The sequence below is a fragment of the Ambystoma mexicanum genome, chromosome 11 (genome assembly GCF_040938575.1).
Source record: "Ambystoma mexicanum isolate Mex_15411 chromosome 11, UKY_AmexF1_1, whole genome shotgun sequence".
Classification (NCBI taxonomy): domain Eukaryota; kingdom Metazoa; phylum Chordata; class Amphibia; order Caudata; family Ambystomatidae; genus Ambystoma; species Ambystoma mexicanum.
Window position 1 is genome coordinate 884,804,845 of NC_090934.1, and position 22,471 is coordinate 884,827,315.

The window sequence follows — 22,471 nt, forward strand, 5'->3', positions numbered from 1 at the left end:
GCAAATCAAGAAAAAGATACTACCATGGTAAAAAATATAAAGGAAAAAGAAATAAAAAATTGCAGTATGGATGGAGAAAAAAACTAAGAACCAAAAAACCAAAAAGGTGACCAGCAATGCATCCCAAGGGTCTGTAAAACCCTTGGCTGCACATTCAGAAATAATCTCCTCCCAAACATTAAAGAAGGGCATGAAACCCAAAAAAGCCTGAAGATGGCCCTGATATTTAAGAAACAAGGTAGCAACCTGAAAAATAAGGACCTCTGTGAATCTGCTTCTCAATACCCCTTAAATGACATAGAGGGAAACTACCCTTTCCAGTTAGATAAGGAAATTCCACCGAGCAGCATAGACAGGCCTATCACCACTCAGATAGAAGGCCTACAGAAGGACTCTCTAGCGTCACAACTAGGTGATATATCCTCTAATATATCTAAGAATAACAACTGGATCTAAGCCTTGGTATGATGTCTTTCTGAAGTGTGGAAGAGAAGACTCCTCGCAGAGACTGAGTAAATGGCTCCTGAAACAGAAGAATAAGAGGCCTACACCTCCTCTGAAGGAAGACTTATTGGCTTGGCTTATCCCCGCCTCTCAACCCACCTTACTAGATCCTTGAGTTGGGGGTAACATGTCAGAAAGAACTACCTCCCCCATTTACTATCCTGGAGAAGGTCTGCACCTCATTCTAAGCCACCCTTCTTGAGCAGCAATGATGTTCCAAATTGGCTAGGAACTACTATAGGCCTACAGAAATATAAGGCCTTTAATGATGAAGGCCATATGGTTACGACAAGGGTAACAGGCGACAAGATGCCAGAAAGAGGCTTCACTTTGACAGAGATGACTGAAGCACAGTCACCTTTAGATGTGAGGGGTGAGGGGGAAACTCAGTGGCTCTCCTCCTCAGAAATTCTACAACAAAAGTCTCATCAGTCTGGTTACAACGTACAAACGGGGACACCTTACCTTTCACTAAAGTTCCATCTTATGTTCTAGACTTGAAAACCAGCGAGGAGTTGTCCGACATACTTTTCATGGAAGCAATATTTGCAGATCCTGATATTAAGTTCTCAAAAAGGCCCAGAATTCTAGCTATACTAAATGATACTCCGGGTCTATAAAGGATTTCTTCAGGCGATATCAATCGTATTGAATTCTGTGATTTGGAGAGATGGGACGTGGAGAAGGTCACGATCAGCTCAAGGTTAACCAGAGAAAGTATCCTTTATGCAATTGATGAAATCTGTCAGAGAGGCTTTGACGTCTATAATACTGTACACCCTAATTGAAATAATTGTCAAGAATACTCCCAGAACAGGAAAGCAGACCCGTCTAAGCATCCAGATCCCAAGGGAGTCGTAAAAGAAAAAACTACAGCCGAAGAACGGGAAAGAAGGAGAGAAGGGCCAGAAAAAAAAACAAAGGACTGCACTATGAAGACTGGCTGTGGTTGGCACCCCCCCCGGGAAAGGCCTCAACGGTGGATCAAAGAGTTGGCTCGTATCTTTAGCATTTGCTCATTGAATACGAGGGGCCATTACCATCTTTTTGGCTCAGGGGAGTCGCAAGGGATGTTGGCTTTATATGATTTGGTAATATTGCAGGAAACTTTCCTTCCCAAACAGGTGTCTGTGGATGACTAATCAATTTGCCAACAAATGGCTATGTGTGGGAAAGCAGGCCGACCGAAGGGTGGCCTATTGATCGGTTATAGAAACAAACACATTTTTTAGCGTAAAGTGTTAGATGACTTACTCTATGGTGTTTTGGCGGCCTCAGTAACATTAAGAGACAAAAAGTTTACTGCATTCATTCTCACTGTGTACTGCAATTATGCAGAGTACTCCCAATCCATAATAATTGACCATATTGATGAAATCTTTATGGGGTGGCAAGAGAGATGGCCTGATGGCCATGTTCTAATTGCAGGCGATTTCAACACAAACTGTCTATCCCCCCTGAAATATGGTGAATTGGTGCAGAGCCTTAAAGAGAAACCACATCAGGATCCTAAAGGGAAGAAATGGTGGGACTTTCTGGCAGGTTGGAATTTGAGTCTGTTGGGGGGAATGGAACAAGGGGTGTCTAACTGGAATACTTGGGGTAATGGTGTCAAGGCCTCCCTTATTGATTTTATTTTCATGTCTGAAGAATGGGAAGCGAAGAGTACTCATTTTGAAGTGAAATGTGGTTTACCCAACATCATGCTCCTAGAAAGATATTCTTGAGTTCAATGAGAAACTCGAGACAAACCTCCTTACGTCTCAGTTCAAAAGACATATGTGTTTGGCGCAGATCCTGCCGGGACTTTTTGGAAACCTCTTGCGCCCTCACATTCAACAAATAAAGAGAGCATTTAGACGAAAACTAAGAAGAGCTAGTTGTAAAATTGACACGGGCCCCCCGCCTGATACTGCTACGAGACGACTTAGACAGAGCTATAGGCACAATCTGAAGACCATCAAAGCAGAGAACTACCAGAGGGAAGGTGAGAGGATACTTACCTGCATATTTGCGAAAAGCAATGTAAATTACTGGAAACTGGTGAAGCAGGGGAAAAACTTCCAGAACATAGTACAAACAAACCCTATTACTGAATGGGCTTGATCCTCTTACTTTTTGCATTTGTATAATCGCCCGAAAGAAGCCCTAAAGAATTGGGACAGCTTAGATGCTGAGAACTGGCCCCTGGCATTTTCTGCTGAGGATATTGAAGTAATGATCTGCAGCAGAAGCAACTCCAGGGCTCTGGGGCCTAATGGACTCATGGGGGTACACTTTCGCTCACCCCACTTCCGTCAAAGGGGACCCCACTCCAAAAAGACTCAGATGGCTGGTCAAGTCACAAAGGTTTATTTGTCAATCTTCCGCAGAAGGGCATGACTTCAGCGTCCTTGAGAGAACGGGGAAGTGATCTGATAAGCATTAGGTCTGCATGGTTTATATACATTTTCAAATATAATTGGTTCCAATCTCTAGCACGTGGACAGAAAAGGAGTTTACATAAGCATTGCAGTTAGTCACGTAATCTTCCTCCCTTCCCCATCCCTCCTTCGTGCAGAAGAGTTCCTCGTAAACACACTCCTGGGGTAAGCTGATAAGCCTAAAACTGCACAGTCATTATGCCTTCTCTGCATCTCAGGTGCCCTCTTTGGGGAATTCACTTGTGCTGTTCATGGCTATCGTGTATCTGTCGTGCCAGGCCTTTACCACCCTCTGCCCTTCCCTTCTTCTTGGAATTTGACATCTGATTAACAAGAAAACAAATTTTGCAACACTGCCTAGTCGTACGTAATCACCCTTTTCTACTCTGGGGCTCTACAGGATTCATCTTGCTACAACATGTGCATGGCCTTACTGATTTTTGTATCCACACTCAGTAACAAAGTAATGAAGGAATATCTTATACAACCAATTCAGTCAATTATAGAAACTAAAAGCCCACCAGAGTCTTGGAAGGAAGTGCATATAGTACCCATTTATAAGAAAGGTGACTGGGAGGCCCCAGAGAACTACAGGCCAGTGGCCCTGATGAACTCTGACTCTAAAATATTTGGAGGACTATTGCTCTCCTCACTAGAAGAAAGGGCCAAGCTAAATGACATCTTGAAACCCAACCAAGTAGGCTTCCGGCCTGATGTTGGCACTAATCTGGCGGGTTGGTTGATCAACCATGTTCAACGCCTGGCATGGGAGGGAACATACAAAGAGGTTTATTTGGTATCGGTGGACCTCTCCCTTGTCTTTAACCGTGTAAATAGGGATATTCTTTGGAAAGAACTTGCGGGATGAGGGCTGCCAAAGGGCTTGTTGGCACCACTGATCCACTTGCACAAACACTCATGTATCAGGACCATATTAAACCAGGAAGGATTGCTCTCAGATAGGATATACACTAACAATGGCCTGCGTCAAGGTTGCACTCTTGCACCATTTTTATTTAACACATATATGGCGGATCTGGGAGAACGGCTGCTAAAAGCATCTTTTATTGCCCCTAAAGTTCTGGGCACAAATCTTTTCTGCATAACGTATGCAGACAATATTTTCCTTATGGACTGTACTTGGGTGGGTATTCAAAGAATGCTGAAGGCCTTCTACGCTTATTGTGATGAAAAGGAGTTGATCCCTTAGATGCTAAACTCTAAGATAACACAACTGCAGGTGGATAATATGAAATATTTTGGTTTCGATATCCATAATACCCAGAGTAAGAGAGCAATTATGGAAGGATTCCATTTAAAGGCGTCAAAAGGAGTGGCACAGATGAGAAACCTCATCCATAAATACAGCAAGTTCTCCCTAGTTCCTCTCTTGAAATTATACAAAGCAACAATCATACCCATGCTGATCTATGGAGCAGAAATCCATCATAGCCTACTGAAAGAAGACTTTTGCCACCTAGAGGGTCTAATTTGGAAGCTTAAAGATCCCTCAGTTTATTCATATCAGTTTAATTAGACATGAATTGGGCCTATTATCCTTAGAAGTCTGTGTCGCATGGAAGATAACTTTCCTCTGTTATAAGTTTGCTACTGCCCCAGCACACACTTTGTATGCAGAATTTAAAGAGGAAGAGGGAGAAATAAAAAAAGCAGCCTTTTTGACTGGGCCGAAGTTTCACTGGTTAAATGGGGGTTGGAGGGTACCCTAATAAACCAACCCCTCCGTACATATAAACATACGCTGTGGCGAGCAGATTGGTGCAGAACCTGTGACTCAGTGGGGAAATACAAGAACTACCAGACGAATACCCTAATCCATACAAAACTGGGAACCTGCGCCCAATACCTATGTACATTTCCATCCTGGACAGTTGGCTATACGTTAATGAGATTCATATTCGATATTCTCCCGACTAGGGCAAAAGGGGTCAAATGGAAAAAAATGGAGGAGATTAAAGACTTGCAGATTCTGCACCGCTCCGAATGAAACATTACAGCAATTACTCCTGCATCGCGAAGCGCTTAAAGCCCAACGCGTAATATGCTTTAAGAAATACATAGACCTATACAGTAGTAATACTAGACCAAGGTAAGAATGGTACAAACAGCTAGCAAACTGAGTTAATGGTATTTTAATATATTTTTAAAATGTTTCATCTATGGCTTTAAGCGACAAAGTAATTTCCCCTTTGTAAAGAATTGTAAAAAACTGCAATGTTTGTTTTGTATTTATGTATTGCTAATTTTATTGTGAATTTTCATTGTGAATTGTATTGTGAATTAATGAGCTAATGAATGTACATACATTTTTTGGGGGGATTTTAAAGCTGAAAGTACAATAAAAGAAGAAAAAGAAAATACTAAAAAGAGTGAGAAGCCTTCATGGGCTCATCTGACTCGTCCCAGTGAAGGAGCAAATACTAATAAGAGTGAAAATCCTTTTGATATTCAGCCTACTCATCTCAGTGAAGAGTCAGACACAATGAAGAGTGAGATTGGTCACTAGGTACATCACACAGATCCCAGCTAGGAAACAAATAGTCAGAAGACTATAACAAGTAATAAAAGAAAACTTATACAACTAGCCGGGTCAATATCAGAAGGAGAAAGACTGTCAACCACTGTTGAGAAGAACCAAGTAAAAGAGTATTTAGGTACGTAAGTGCCTGGAAAGAGGAACTTAAGAAGACAAGGGGAAATAAAGAAAGGGATGTGGAAAAGGCCCCTACAAGAACTCAATGAACTGATACAAGAAATGGCTAAGCGCTATATGAAGATTCAATATTGATAATGGCTTGCTGGAAATCAATCCCAGGAAAAGGGAGTCATTCTCCCAGTCTCTAGTTATTCAGGATAAGTGATAGGTTCAGTGTAGACTAGTTTTGGGTGAAGGACAGTTTTTTACTTTGGATTCTAGAACGGACAACGAGCATCCTAACTTAGTTGTGTTAGGTAGGGAAAGCCTTAAAGTAGGGAAAGTCAGGCATTTTCTTATTATTTACCATACACACATCTTGAAATGGCAAATCCTGGTCTGTCTCCTTCTTCTGACCTACCACACGACCCACTGAATTTAAGTATATAACTAAGAGGAGGAAAAGAAACCCTTATTTATTTACTATTTGCTTCTTAGGCGCTTATACAAGAAGACAATACGGGTTCAAAGCGCCCACAGGGCAGGGAGGGAGCAAGGGAGGGAAATACAGTTAAAACAAAATATTTAAGAGCAGTGGGGGAAGTGGGATGGATAAACCTACTATGCTTTATGAGTAGTCAGAATGTGCAAGTGCAGAAGGAAGGGGAACAGGGGGTAATTGCTGTGAAACCGGGCTCGTGGGAGAGCCACCGATGAAGTACTAGGAATTATTGAGTGCTACACGGACTGGGCAATGGGAGGTGTAAGTGCAAAACCTCCAAGTGGAGGGTGTTCAGATGTAAGTGCTATAAATAGACAGGAGCTGGGCAGAATTGGTGTGCAAGGTCAGGGCCCTGAAGGATGCATAAGGGCCAGGACACCGATTGAGCAACTGTGGGATTAGCAGAGGAAAGAGGAAGGGAAGGAGGAGGAAAAGAGGAAAATCTTAAGGAGGTTCTGGAATTTAAGGAGGTCTTGCTCAAAGTGTGAGGGGGCGGGGAGGCTGTTCCAAAGGACTTAGCACCGCAGAGGAGAGTGAGCGACCACCTGCCCTCTTTTTAGTTATGGTGACTGAAGAGGGAGGAGCCCAGCACGGAATCACCATTCGGCGGCGGCTGCAGGAAATGTGGCGTACAGAAGACCAACTACCCACATCACTCAGGGGGCCCAAGTCCTTCTGATCGGGCTTCACCCTGTGGATGATGTTAAGCCAGTAGCGGCTCCCCGCATGCCAGGATCAGGTCTTCTTGGAGTTGGATTGCTTTGGAATGCAGCCCCAAGAGGGTGGTACATTCCATCTAAAGCTAAATACGGGCACAAGACAGGTAGCCAACAAAGGCACCCTGGAATGGGTCAACCCAAGGGAGGGAAAGTGTTGCGGTTCAGGGGCATCAGATGAGCTCCCACTGGCCCTTGAAAATTAGGGGAGATGGTGCAAATCTTGTACTGTGCCATACCTATACCCACAGCAGGTCTCCAAGGTGAACAGCCTCTGGCATGTTGGAGCAATGTAGGTAAGTCAAATCTGTAACTTTGGATAAGCATTGGCTCTAAGGGTTGGGTCGGTTGGGCTGGGGTGCGAAGCGGGGTGCGGCACACGCTGTCTGTTAGATGAAGCATCTCCCCTCAGGGGCTGTGCCAACTCTGGATGCGAGCTGGTCCCTTACTGTGAATTGCCCCTTCTGCAGTGGTCGCCTCTCTCTGTTCCCCTCCTAGGGTTGGGGCCGGCATTCTGCCTAAACCAATGCCAAGCAGCTGACTTAGAATGAGTGCGGACCAGGGGATTTCAACTGTCTACATGAAACAAAGCATAACAAAGGGTGTTGGCGCATTGTTATTTCTGCCTAGTGCTCTGAATGTCAAAGTGAAGACATTCAATGAAGCTTGGGTAAACGTTAGGAGTAACTATGACTCTCTTAAAATAGCCAAATGCTTTGTCATCTAATTTGTGATGCGCACAAATGGATGAGCAAAATTCCCACTGTCATTACCTACTATCTCCATTTGCAGATACCATAGCCAAGAGAATCAGCTGGGGAAAAGGACACTGTTGAGCTTGACTCTAGTCTGGCACTGTGAAGAGACATGAGAGGTTTTGGATAACTTGGAGGCCCTTCGGCCACTGGTGAAGTACCACTACTCCTATTGTTTTCTTTTACTTACCTGGTGAGGCGGGGGCTCTCGCTTCTGGCGGCAAGCACCTGGTGCCCACTGGGTGCAACCGTTCTGCAGACAGTGTCATGGTGGGGAGTTTGGCTGGGGGGTACACCTGTGAAATGATAATGCAGGTGTCCTACAGTGAGCCCAGGAAGGACAGAAACCTTGTGTGGGGCAGAAAGGCTAAGGTTTGCATGATCTTGTATTTCAGTGTGATCATGGAAGTGGGGCCTCCCCCTTGGCATTGGCCATTTCCTGAATTTACGCACACAACTGCTACCTAGTAACAAAACAAATGTTTGTCAATACTAGCTCTCCAAATTGCATGATGAATGTCATGAGTACCTTATGGATGACCTCTCTGTTGTTCAGAATGCATTCAATATCATTAGTGGTACGCTCACCTGGTATCCATGGGGACGCCACTCAGCCCTGGTTGATTGATTTGCGCATGGAACCCTCTTCCCGATCCCAGGTGGTGCCTTCGATGGAAGTCGGGCCTGAAAGCCCAGGAGGACTGGATTCAAGATCAGGAAAGGTCTTCTCCCACCTCCCCTGGGTTCAACCCTATGGCCCTCTCCTCACCTTATTGTAATATTTGGCATGCTCTCCGTCCTGCCTTCTTTGCAGGGGTGCGTAGTCTTCAGTGGGTTTGGTCGACCGAGTTACTTCACTGGTGCAAGCCCATTCAAGTATCTTTAAGGTAGGTCTTATTGCAGCAGTCTTTGTATATTACTATCCTTGCCTTCCTTTCTTGGTGGTTAATGTCTTTTCTTTCCCCCCTAGGTGAGCGGGAGATTTGGCGTGTCGTGCTGGTTGGATTGAGCACCTGCCGGTATGGATGGCGCAGGAAGCGCACTACGATTTGCGGCGCTGCTTCGCCTTGTACTTGTTAACCTGTGTTTTTTCTCTCCTTACAGGTCATGATGGTCTTCTCCGGTGAGCAGGGTATTCCGGAACGATGATGCCCAAGATGTGGCCAAGATGTGGCCAACCAGGTGAGGTTCTTGTGATGTCTGAGGCTTACGCTGTAAGTAACCTTTTCTAACAATGTCTTTCTCTCTCTCCCTTCAGGTTGCTTCGTTCCGGGGAGTATGCAGTGTCCAGAAGATGCAGATTGCTCGATGGGCGACCGCGAGTAAGCAGAAGCATGGACGAGCGTCGGGCGGATACAGGATGGAGTTCGCAGGTACGAGTCTATTAATGATATTCTTTTTCTCCTCTGCAGGATTGTTGCTCCGATGATTGCCGGTATCAAGGACACTGGACATGGTGAGCGTTACGCTGCAGGCTGCAGAATAACGCGAAGCGTGTTCTGTTGCTTGGATGTGGTTTAAATAGTCTCCCAGCAAAGTAGTCCGGGTAAAGTAGTCCCAGGCTACCACACCCAAAACACTATACCGCACAATCTAGTTCTAGTGAACTAGACTGTATGAGTGCCCCCATGTTGACTGCAGGCCCAAGGAAAAGTAATCCCCTTCAAAGATGTTCCTCGTACTGAATATGAGCCTGGCGCAAAAAAGGCACCAGGATTTACTCCAAGAGAGTCTTGGAAGGTGGTGCAAGACTCCTGAGGCCCTAATGGAACCCAGAACCCTGACCTTACATGGCATGTGGACCCCGGGCAGGGGAGCCAGCCAATCAGGTGGCTAGGAACGCAGGCTTGAACAGCCACTACAAGTCTGCGTTCCAAGCCGTCTGACGGCTGGTTCTCCCCACCGCCATCTTCCCCCACTCTCCTTCCCCATTTTTATTTCTATATTAACCCCCCACTCCCCACTTAACTTATTTGACTGTGCCCACTATATATTCTAACATAAATGGGCCAATACCCATGGCCTTTGACCTTGACCAGTTTGTACATCTTTCGTCCATTTCCACTGTACATTTTAAAATAATAAAATGCAATAAGCGATGTCCTTCGGCCGTGTTCACTGTGTATTACACAACACTAACCAGCCACTAGCTATGGCCTTCGACTATGCCTACTGTATATTATATACACTAACTAGCCGCTAGCCATGGTTTTCAACACAATACTAGTCATTGGTCACAGCTTTTGGCTGCACCGACTGTATATTCTAACATATTAATGGGCACTAGATATGGCCTTTAGCCCTGCCCAGAGCTTTCAATGTTGCCCCCTCTATATTTTAAGAGTGACAGGCTTCTAGGCATGGCTTCTAAGTATGCACATTGGTATTATTTTAACACTAACTAACCACTAGCTATGACCTTTGGTGCTGGCCAGTGACCTCAGTCATTGTTAAGGCTAAGTCCACGGCCTAAATTGTTATTACGTTAATCAATGTTTTCATGCGCTAACTTATAAATGATGTTATGTATAATTCCATTATTGATGTAATCAGTTATATACAATGCAGTTAGTGTTGTCACCAGTGATGGCATCAGTGCTGTGATTTGAAATGTCATCAGTGTTCCCATACAACATGTAATTAGTGTTGTCATCCGTGATGTAATTTGTGATGTCATCATTTTGGTCATAGTCTGCGCAACAGGGGGGCGTGGCGTTAAGGTGGCTTTAGCTGAATTTCCAGAGTTTTGTTGCATTAAGTTCTCACCTTAACGTCCCTGCAACTAAATTGTTTTCCTTGAACTTCAAGGGTTTTGTTATTCCATAGAATTTAGAACGCTTCCAGACCACTAGCATGGTCTTCGGCCATGGTCAGTGGGCATGGCCTTTGGCCGTGTCAACTGTCAATTTTAAAACGCTACCAGACCACTAGCCATTGCCTTCAGATTGCAGGCTTTGAGAACTCACAATGGTTTTAGGCAATGTGCAGTGAGATTAAATTAGTTACTATTGAGCACACACTTTGGTGAAGCAGCGTTCTCCAAGCGGTACACCCCTTTTTGGCACCATCATTTTTTGCACGGTCCGATTTGGCATTCCCATTCTGCTGCATGCCCATTTCAGCATGCGCTTTTCGGCGCGAAAGCCATTCCTGCCCTGTTATTTTGGCGGAAGGGATGTTTGGACGTGGCTGACATTGCAGCCACGTCTAAATGCCCTCATGCTAAATAAGAGCACAGGACTGCACTGCAACAAACCTCACCACCCCCACTTGTGTTGCTTTTCTTTTAATTAAATTAAATTAATTAAATGTTGAACAAAAATACAGACTTTTATGCTGGTTTGCCAGAGTTTGAGGCCCAGCATTTAACCACTAGGCGACTACGGCTTGGTGCTTGATGGAGCATACATTTCATACTTAGCCTATAATTTAATATGTGCAATGATAAAAGGCTAGGTATGAAACTTGTGAAAAGCCAAACAATAACATCATTGTAGCATAATGGTTAAGTGCTGTGTCTCGAAACCTTTAAGGCCAGGGTTCTCTGATAGCAGTGTTCAGCATAAATGTGATTGATTTTAAGTTTAATTTTTTCTCTTTTATAAAAATGCGGATGCCATGCTTTATGAGATATTTAAAACTAAGAAAACACACGGCATTCAGGACCGCGGACTGCCTGCCATCCATGCAGTAACCGGACCGACCCAGCTTAGTTTCAACGTGAGGAAGAATTCAGCACCCTTAGGACATGTTTCTCTAAGTGTTCTTCTAAAGCGGGGTGCCCATATGTTAGGAAACATGCCCTTAGTGGGCTAACTCCCTTCTTCACTTTGAAGCTAAGCAGGGTTCATCCCAGTTATTGCGGCAATGGGAAACCCACTGTTGCTGTAAAAACACAACTTTTTTTTATTTTGTACTATTGACGGGGAGACTACAACTACCAGAATGCAATTCAGCAAAAGGCAATTATCTCTGAGTACAAATCCTTCAAGGACTGACAGTAGCATGGTTTAAAAAAGTAAATAATTCAGGCGCGAATTCGGTCGCCCAGCCATGCAGTAACCGGGACTGACCCTGCTTAGCTTCAAAGCAAAATATAAAGAGCTAGCCCATTCCTCTAAGTGGTCTTCTAGGTTTGATTCTTTTATGAGGCAACATGGCCTGAAGAAACTGGCCCCTTCCTCACTTTGAAGTAAGCAGAGTCTGTCCTGGTTACTGCATGAATGGGAGACCGGCCCTGGCCAGTGATTTTTCACCCCCGACATCACTATGGTTATAAAAATATTTTTCAATTTCTTTTTTTTAAATGTATCCGTGGGGACCGAACTACACATACCTGCAGCTATCTGTAGTCCTTTGTAACCTCGGATATAGCCACGAATATCGGCAAAACAGCCAGGGAAAAAATGCTTCCCTGCCCCCAGGCCATCACCAAGTGCCCCCCTCATCTGTGCCAGCTCCCCCTACTTCCCAGATGGCTTACTCACCTCCCTTGCCCTCACCCTTTCACCCCAGAGCACACACTGCTCCTGTGACACAGTTTGCTTTCAGATTTCGCCTATTCACTGTTATAGCCAAGGCTACAGAATGCTTTGTGTTGCAAATTCGTCCCTGGACCCCCTCCAACTCCTATATTTCACTCAGTGCTTTCTAGCCACCCCCACCTCTGCCCTGGTGGCATTTGGATGTTTTTTGACCTCTCAATAGCTTTTTACTGCGTTTCATTTTCCCATAGCCACGGCTATAGCCGCAAATATCTCTCGCATTGAGAGCAAAACAAGATGGCGGTCATTTCATTTCTGAAAACCATGATCATACAATGCACCATGGGGGATAAAACTATAATTTTTGGGGAAGGGGAACCCCATTCTCTGTAAAATTTTAAAATAACTACAGCAAGGAATAACCCCAAAGCATGCATGGATGGCGAGTCAACGCTTTGTGCCGAAGTTGTTTCGAAGCTGGTCCAAATCAATCCAGTGGTTTAGGCCGTGTGCTTTGGCAAAAATTGACCTTTTTCGTCTATGGGAAAATGATTGGGAAGTAGGCCGAACTTTAAAAAAAAAAAAAAAAATGTTGACGCTTAACTTTTAATAACTTATTTTAATTTTTACCAAATCTTTTTGAAACTTTGCAGTCGGGGGGCCGCAGACTTTTAATCTCTTCCGAAATTCCAGCCAAATCCGTTACTCGAATCAAAAGTTATTAACAATAGAGGTGTCTCTGAATCACCTTAACTATAGGGCAGCTATCACCGCCCTATAATATATATATATATATATATATATATATATATGTAAAGTTAATCTTGGTGTTGGTTTAGTGATTATTTTGGGGTCTGTCTATGGATATTTGCAAGTATGTCTGTTCTTGCTTAGCTCATAGGTGGTGATTTAGCTCCACCGCTCTGAGCCAAAACTAATGGCATGCAGTGTGTGTACTTTGGCCATGTCACTGCCTCTCAACACGCGTGCCATGCAGGCATCTGTGGGCCACTTCCAAAAGAACAAGGGCAAACACCTGACACTAGATTGTTCGTTTTGTCATTCCAATCTCTCAAGTACGAGAGCCTAAAAGCAGTGATTCGGTAAAAAGAGTGCTGCCCCTAGAGTGGTTTAATTTGAATGAAAAAAGAGCCACTGTACCTTCAGTTCAACTAGGTGCCATCTTTAGTGTTGGCAGAGCACCCTTGTTTCACTGCTAGAATGTCTACTCTGGTTGTTATTTGCTCTGCGTAGCACATCTGGAACTTCCATCTGGAGGGGCTTGCCGTAGTGCTTCATGTTGTACTGTGAGGGAAAGCACTGTGTGCAATGCTGGTATGTGTAACATCACGTGTCATCATATACTATACATTTGCATATACGTGTAGATTGTGGGCTGCGCTGAAGGGGGATTATCTGATCTCCACTAACGTTCATACTTTCGAAAGTGTTTGGGGTCCTCCTATGTGGCATGATTGTTGTTTCATGATGAGTGCCAAGTGCCACCTGCCTGCTCTTCTGATGTGCAGGACAAGTGCAGATAGTGCCAGTGTTGACTGTTGGAGGTTGATAGGTGTGGGTGCTTGAGGTCAGCTAATAATGCCTGTGCTGAGAAAGGCGTGCTTGCCTACACTTGGCTGCTGCCTCCCTCCAGCACCCAGCCGTTGCCTAGTCTCAGTGAATCATGTTCTTTGTCATGCCATGATGTCTGGTTCAGTGAAGCATCTGGTGAGGCGGAGGAAAACCTGGCCTTTAGTTTCAATGCCATCGGTATCAGTGTGACATTCATAACCGATGTCTAAACTGTTAAGAGTCATCTCCACCATTGGGCTGGTGTTGGGGGACGATGTCTAAACTGTTAAGAGCCATCTCCACCATTGGGCTGGTGTTGGGGGCACTGCGTTCTGTCACTTAGGGATCCCAATGGGCGGAGGTTGCACATTGCTAGTTTGATAAGAGAATTCCCATCTCCAAGATGACTGCCATATTTTTTCTAATTTCTGTCATGTCAGATCCACTACATCGTGGCTGTAGGTGAGCTCCACTCTCCTCCCTTTATGGGCAGGCAATAAACACGTAAGCAGCCTGTGATGAGATGAAGGACTGTCCTACTTTTCTGTCTTCTTCCGATACCATGTCTCTGCTCTGGACCCTTGAACTCCTTACCATTGAGTCTTGCTTGCTCCAGAACTTCCCACGGTCTTTTAATGAGTGCTGCTCAGATTTTCCGTCCAATTTGAGACTTTATCACAAGCTGAACCCGTCCGCCTAGGTCTGTAAACGGGTGACATGGCTTCAGGTAATGGCCCTCTCTGTTATGCAAGCTCCAGGAAACGACGTGAACCAGCATGCCCAGGGCTTTTGCAATTATTGCTACTCAGAGTAATTAGAAGGTCAGTACTTATAGCAACTAGCCTGCCACTGTTGTCGATGGTGTCAGCCAGCGGGTCACCATAACAGATGGTTCCTGTGTATCCTTCTGCTTTTCTTAACAGTGCTGTGTAACGTTATGTGCATTGGTACAGTGCACCCAGACTGCATGCTTTGTTCTAAATGCCAGTGTAAAGAGTCCTTGTACTGTGTGTCCTAAACCCTTGTAAATATTGCAGTGTGTAATTCTCACAACTGCACTGCACATGGACTTAATCATGACATTGAATACAAAATCATACATCAGATGAATGACACAGCCAATTTAGGACAAGCTTCGGGTACAGGTTCTCTTCGGAAAGCTCTGGTCTGGTTCCACTATTTCTATTCTGGGCTTAGCCGAGCAGAAATTCCACTTAATGTGAATCTTGGGACAAAAACCACTGAGAAAATTAGAAAGATGAAGGAAGAGAGAGATCAGTACAAAACCTATGAGGGGAAAAAACGATGAGTTGAAAATGTGCTCCGGTGTCTTTTCTGTCTGAGAGGAAAATATCATTTCAGGGTTGGGTGTTTGGGGCCGGGAAGGGAGGAGAGGGGAAGAGGGCAACCACGTTCATACCTAATTCAAGTTTTTCTATTCCTGCACAGGTGCGGGACAAAAAGTTGCTCAACGACCGAAACGGTGCCATTGAGGATGCCAAGACGGCGCGGCTCTTCAATATCACCAGCTCTGCCCTGGCCACACTCTGCTTCATCATTGTCTTCATCTACCTGCGATACCCGCCCGCTGAGTACTAGGAAAGTGCAAGTGGAGGAGGGCCACCGTAGCAGCAGAGCGACACATAGACAGCAGGCCAGTCCAATGCACGACAGCCAAATCCTTGTTAGAAAGCCAGGAAGCAAGAAGGATGGCCTTGTTTCTACACACAGAATCCTCAGACAGACTCTGAAATTACGAGATCCATCCAGATATCCGCCATCTTGCATCTGAGCTTCAACCAGTGCTCCCCCAGGTTCCCTCAATGAAGATCATGGAAAACGGTGTTTGTTGAGCGAGAACAGTAAATAGACAGTGTCTAGCAGCAGGGATAGCACAGAGCACAGCGAATGGTACTCTACCTCTGTGGTAGATGTTCAGTCTGTATTTTTGGCGAATAGCTTGTGGAATTTTACTGTTTTCCCTGTTTGTAATTTGGCTTTGTATGGTTGTCCTCCTGCCTCTCATGATTTTCACCCTAGAAGCTGTCGAGTGCAGGGGCCTGTGTCATTCAGTGCAAATGGTGTTTTGATCTCACCGTAGCAGCCTCAGGTTGCGCCTTCCAGTAGGAAATTTGCCATACTCCATGAATGGTTCCTGTTCTGTGCACAGGGATCTTTATGACCGTGACTTAGCTGCTACATCTACCCTCCAGAAAGCTTAAAAGAGCTTTGTTTTCACCAGAAGGGATATCTTGGGTTGTGAGGGACCAGCACAGAACTTCTTTCACCAAAATGTCTGCCACCAGTGCAACAGTTTTATTTCAGAATTGCCTAGTCATGAGTGACCACAGACACACTGAAATAAAGAAGTACTACCGTATTTACAGTACAGAATAAAATATTGACTCTATAAAAAAAGAAATTGGGTGAAGGCTGGGTGTCAGTAATTTCTCCAGGTTCACTACTATTCAGAATATTAACGTGGAGAGGATTAAAGTAATTTCTGGAGCCTTACACATTACTCCACCATCAAGATGGTCTGTATTTAAAAGATATATACCACATCATATAACCCCATAAAAGAGGCTGTGCTCAAACTACGAGCTAGCGACACACGCGTGGCTGCTATGTTTTGGGGGCTGCTGTAATGCATATGCCCACATTGGGTTCTGGAGTACCCTACTCCTGAACCGAAATTTACTGCAGAATCTATATATAAAAATAAACAAAATACGTTTACAATCTATTTGTAAAAACTGTGACTCTGGCCTTTAGCGGAACAACAATTGCTCAACAGACCACACACCCGGCTCTTTATGTGCTCAGTGTTGTTCGGACAGGTGAGCTTACTTTGGGTGCAGACTTACTTTTCATATTCATGTATAACTGGCACTCAAAATGGAAACATATTGCTTTGTCCTGATTACCCAGTTGTATTGACTACTTTGATGTATTTAGTTGCCAACTGTGATCAATGCAATCCTTGCCTGACTGTTACTGCTCAGTGAGTGCAGAAGATTTCCTAGTGGACACTGAGTTCGTCACTTACTACTTGCCAGGTATTGTTCAGAGTATGCCAGTTTAATATGGGCCAACGACCTCTGTCTTTGATATTTACTTTATTCCCTAGGCCCGTACCTAAACAAGAAATTGGACTGTTCCTTCCCCCCCAAATCCCGTCGTCTGCCAACATCTCGGAACAACCCATTTCTTATCTGGACCGAGAAGTACTTTCTGTTGAGGTCCTGGGTATAGAATTTTGCTTCATGGGGCTTGGATGGCAGTGGGTGCTGGATTTAGCCATAATAGTCTCAACTGCCTGGTTGTGTGTGAGTTGTTTTCTGCTACTGCTTCTCTACAGGTTTTTGCGTCCAAAAATGTGTTTTGTGTCCTTTTATTTCCTATGACCACTCTGTGTGCCTATTTCTCCATATTTCTGTACCTCATACATTTTTAAATCAACTTGCATCTCCAAAAACCTTCTGTGGAGGGGTTGATGGCCCCAGGACTTGACTTCAGAATACAGGTCACTTATCCATAATGGCCCTGCAGTACCAAAGTCATCTACTAGCCCAAAAGTAGGACCGTCCACTGCCCACCACCCAGTTACTCATTATAATAAGCCATTTACTTTCTGGGAAAGGAATCTTAATAAACTATTGAATTACTTTTGAAGGACACATGTAACGAGTTTTACTTGCAGCTCCACCAAACCAGTTCCCATTTTGCTATTATCTGCCCACCTGCTCTTCAGCGTCTGGTCATCAAGAAAACAGCACGCAGTGCCTCCAGTTCTGAGCCCTTAGCAAAAAAAAAAAACAGAATGCTTTGCAAATGAGAATCCGATGTCACTGTGTGCTGGCCCATAAACCCTTACGGGCAAAGGCCTTCTTGTTCAAGAAGCTCAAGGGACAAGGGACTTTTCTTTCTTTCTCTTGCACCAAAGCAAGAGATTTGCACAGTGGTGACGTGGACGTGTTTTCCATACAGCATTTAAAGCCATGATGTCTCCAAGCACTGTGGTTTGTGGCCCCATGTCAGAAGGACCACACTATCCATCTTCTCTTTTAGAAGACAGTCCTCTGTCTAGATCCCACGCTCCAAAGGTATGAAAGCGGTTCTGTCATCAAGAAGGCAAATTTGGCCTTGCAATGGTGTAAATGCTCTAGCCATGAGTTTGGTGATTACCAATCCAATAGAAGAATGCAGTATAGGATGAGTACTGTTGACGTTTCTGAGAAGGATGGCGAAACAGGAACACTGGCGGGTGAAATCAGCTGAATAAAAACACTTGGTTTTGGGCCATTTCAATGACTAGAGTTGACACAAGCTGGTGAACAGAGCTGCCAAACTCACCACAAGACACTGTAAACAAAAATGAAATTGACACCAGTATTTATTCTCTGTTTAATCATGAGATAAATGGTTTGCACGCTCTGAAAGGTCATCACCACCCCCATTTCAGACCCAACAAAAGGGAGAATCTTCCTGCAGCATCATTTATGTTTCTAGAAATATTGACATGGTTTGAACGTAAAAACTGCTGAATACTGACTTTGGCTGAATTGTAGTGATTCAAAACCCTTTAAAATGCCCACAAAGGCCACGCGGATGAGTTCCCGGAGAATGGTAAAGCAAATATCTGTTCTCGACAAGTACCTCAAATCAATGCTCTTTGCCCGCCAACGCAAACAAAATAAATAGTTCACTGCATATAGTGAAAATCATACAGAAAGGACTTCAACTATTTGTGCATGAATTTGGCATCATAGTGTCCTCACGCTCAAAGAAAAGGAGCAGGGATTATCACAAGGTTGTCTGTAAAAGAAAGTGTGGCATGTTGAGGTTTGGTTTCCAAGGAGGAGGTGTGATTTGTCTGAGGTTGAGTGGTTTATATGAAGAATGTATTTTTTATAGGGAGGAAACATGAGTTATCGACAGGCATGTGGGCATACGGAGGAGGTGCTGCCTTTAGTAGGAAATGTGTCTGGCTTCTATGAATGATATCAGTTATGCACAGTTGTGTAAGGTGTGTGCATGTGTGTGTGTGTTTGTGTGTGTGTGTGTGTGTGCGTGCCCGTGGCTAGGGATTTTCATCAGTGACACACACATTGAGATGGTCCTGGGGCTAATATCAATAATACATATATGCAGGTGGTGTTAGGTTCCTGGAATGATGTAGCATTGGTGATGCTCCACTATAGCCATACATTTAGAGATCACAAACTTCACAGGGGAAAAAAGAAAGCAATGCATTTATGGCACAAACATGCTTACAGGAAACTGACATAGAAAGCAGAGCAAAGAACATGACTCCTTTTCAGTAGGTTGTTAGAATATGCATTGAAAACCAGAAGTTGCAGGGGAAGGTGAAAAAATGTACTAGGGATGAGGACCGGACGGACATGACATAGGAGCAGGATGGCGGCGAAAGTGCTTAGTTAAGGGTGAAGGGTGATGAAAGCGATGAAGGGATGTAGGTGATCGATAGGGCAGCAAAGCAGGGTGATGCAGTAGCGTGGACTGCCAGCGAGTTATTGCTTCAGAAAGGAGGAGGGCTTTGAGGTTGTATTTGAATAGTGGCAGAGTTATAGTAATACAGAGAAGAAGATCATTCCAGATTAGGGGAGAAAGGAGATGGAGAGAGTGGAAATTGTGAGATGGGTCAAAGATGACCCCATGGTATAAGCCGAAGTAGAGTAAGGAAGAAAGGAGAAAATAGAAGAAGAGGAGAGAGGAATGTTTGGCAGGGAAGTAGAGAACTTCAGTCTTGGAGGAGTTCAGTATGAGTGAGTGAGGTGATATCCAATATTTGATGGCGGAGAGGCAGAATGATATTTTTGACAGCGGCACATTGGATAAGGAGCGAAAGGCATAGATCTTAGTGTCATCAACAAAGGGTTGAAAGTAGAAGTCAAAAGAGGACATCAGCGTGCCAAGTGCAGAAGTTTAGAGAGTGAAGACAAATGGACCCAAGACAGACCTTGGAGAACGCCAACTGTAAGGGGCGGTGAGCGGAGAGGTAAGGTTATTCCGGGACACCTAAAAGTGTCTGGTGGAAAGGTAAGAAGCAAATCTGTGAGACCTTTACCTCTGATGTCAAGAAGAGATAATGTTGAGAGAAGGTCGGAGTGATCGACAGTATTGAAGGCAGTAGAGAGGTCTAAAAGAGTGAGATTGGATGAGTGGTTAGCATGACGAGCAGAGCAGATGATGTTGCTGATATTGAGGAGAGGTGTTTTGGTAGAATGCAGAGGTTGGAAGCCAGATTGAAAAGGGACGCAGAGGTTCTGTGAATCAAGGAACTCACTGAGTTAGTTGAATACCACTACCTCTAGGAATTTAGAATAGTGTGGTAGGAGAGAGACAGGAAAGAAGTTGGCAGGACAGTTACGATGGAGACCAGATTTCTTAAGGATGGGGATGACCGCAGATGACTTCAAAGATGAGGGAAAAGTTGCATTGTCAGGAGAGGGGTTGATGAAGGAAGAAAAAGTGGAGCAATGAGCTTTACGATGTGCTGTGACTGCGGGGGCACAGGAAGGGCTTTCCCAGAGGAGTAGGCCAATAATCTCCTCAGGGTTAGTGATGGCAAAGGATAACAAAGTGGCTGTAGAGGCAGGTAGGAGTGGTGGAGAGAAAGTGTGGGAGGAGGAGATAGAAGGTATGTGGTAGTGGTATGACGAATGGTAGACATTGGGGCAAATTAGAGAAAGTACAGAAAGTGTGTACTTTTCTAGGGTAATATGATGATGCAGGTGGTATGAGAGCCCTTTTTGGGGTATCAGTGATGATGGGGTGCAGGGGATATGAAGGAGTCTGCCGATGTCTTCCCCTCTAGGGCGATTTCAAAGATGTACCTTTGAAGTTCTTGTGAGGGGTCCTGTCTCTGACATGGTACCAGTGATTCTCAGCGATGTAGCGATAGAGGAGGTATGTTGGTCTGTGCTCTTGCGATGACAGGAATGATGTTCAATTACTGCAGATGTGACTGTCTCTTTTGTAATACCAATGAGGCAGAGCGAAAGGAGTTATTATGGACCCAGCCCCTGGAATGGGTGGTGTCATTGGTGCTCAGGTGCAGAATATGTGATTGGCTCTGTTGTGATGTAAGTAATTCAGAGATAAAGGAGTTATGAGAGTCCCTGCCCCTGGGATGCTATCAGTGATGCTTAGGTAGATGAGATGTAATGGTCTCTAATGTAATATCAATGATGTAGAGGTAAAGGAGATAGGAGGATCAGTATCTCTGGGGGGATATCAGTGATGCACTGATACAGAGGGTGCAATGGTCCCTGGATTGATATTTCTAGGAGAGTTCCAGGAGGCTTTAAGATTATATGATATGATTGGGGAATGCAGAGAGAGGCATTTATTTGGGGTTTAATGAAGCTGGCGGGAGCATCAAGGCCTGTCCTCGTATGAGTTGAATTGACAATATTTCAGTATAACGCTTGGTGGTAAAAGGTTAAAATATCAAACCCTTTGTTAGGAAAAGATGGTTGAACTGGTTCATCAAAGAAAAGTGAAACACATTGTCCCATTCTTGTCTGTTGCTATAAGCAGAGGCTTGCATTGGTGGGATTGGGAGAGATCAGCCAGAATTATTTTGCATTTATCTTGAGATGGAGAATTGAATGCAAAGATGTAGGAATGTGAGTACATGGGAAGGAGGCCATACAAAGCATGATACGCAGTAGCCTCATCAAGGAGGACTCAACATGCAAAAGATGCCATTCAGTAGTTTTTGGGAGAATGTTTAGAGAGATGGGACAAGCAAGTGAAGGAAAACAAAGAACACATCCCCATCAATCCCCAATTAAAGGACTAAGAAGTCATGCTTTATCAATATTTTAATGTAATTCCTCTCCATAGTAAACCTATTCCATACCAGTTTTTGTGAATCTCACTAGGACTCTAAGAGTCAGTGTAGAGAGAGGAGTTGTGAACACAAAGTCCATGAAAAGAGCGTGGATATATGTTTAACCATCAGGTTCCTCTCAGGTACTTCACCACGTGGGACCAGTAGCAAGCCAAATAAAACAAAGACAGTTGGTGCCTGTACTTTCAGCCCAGTCATTAGCCTACATTGAAAATGAGAAGATGGCATCGAGGACAGAGGCTAGGCCCTGGTTGGGTGGTCGAGCATGCACATTCTTCTCTATGTGCTTGGTAAGTGTTGGTTATGTAAAGGGGTGATGACCTCCTTCTATAAAAGGGTATACATATATAATGATGTGGTCCTTTTAGCTGACTAGCTGATGCCTGAATGCAGGTTATGGTTTTTTATCATTTAAGCGTTTTCCATAGGTAAAGAGAAAAAGTGTCATTTTTATAGCATGCTCTCTACGATGGAACCAGAAATTTTAATGCTTTGATAGAGACTATAACTGTGTGTTGAGTATGTTCTTTTATTTGGTTTGCTACATTTCTATTTCTATTAGGAATTTGGGTAAATACAATTCAGAATCAATTTAAGTGTAAGAATGAATAATGTGTGTCAAAAAACAGTACAATACATATACATATGTATAAAATTAAGCAATCAAATAAAGTAACAATGTGTACAATGTATGTACGAATAACATGCATTATGTAATGGTTGCAAATAAAGAATATGATTTAAAATGGCATAGCAACATTTTTAAAAAATTGTAAAGAGCTGTGTATCTAATAGTCAATTCAAGAATTCAGCATGTTATAACACAACAAATTTAGACAAAAAGTACACATGGGGAAGAACAAAAAATTATAACAATCTGAACATTATAGCAAATAAAGTTGTGTTCTACTTTACAGAGGCTTACCTACACTTGGATTTTTACCAAATAAGTTATGCAAGAAAATATGGCTTGCATC

The 22,471-nt window shown here is 43.9% G+C and overlaps 1 protein-coding gene across 4 annotated transcripts in view; it reads left to right on the plus strand.

The window, feature by feature from the left end:
- Nucleotides 1–22,240, plus strand: part of IFITM10 (interferon induced transmembrane protein 10) — a 263,727-nt gene extending 241,487 nt beyond the window's left edge. For all 4 annotated transcript variants that reach the window (XM_069623955.1, XM_069623954.1, XM_069623956.1 and 1 more), the window contains exon 3: nt 15,062–22,240. In XM_069623955.1, coding sequence (XP_069480056.1) covers nt 15,062–15,211 — 150 coding nt within the window. In that variant the 3' untranslated portion in view covers nt 15,212–22,240. The remainder of the gene's footprint in view (nt 1–15,061) is intronic.
- The last annotated feature ends 231 nt before the right edge of the window (nt 22,241–22,471 follow it).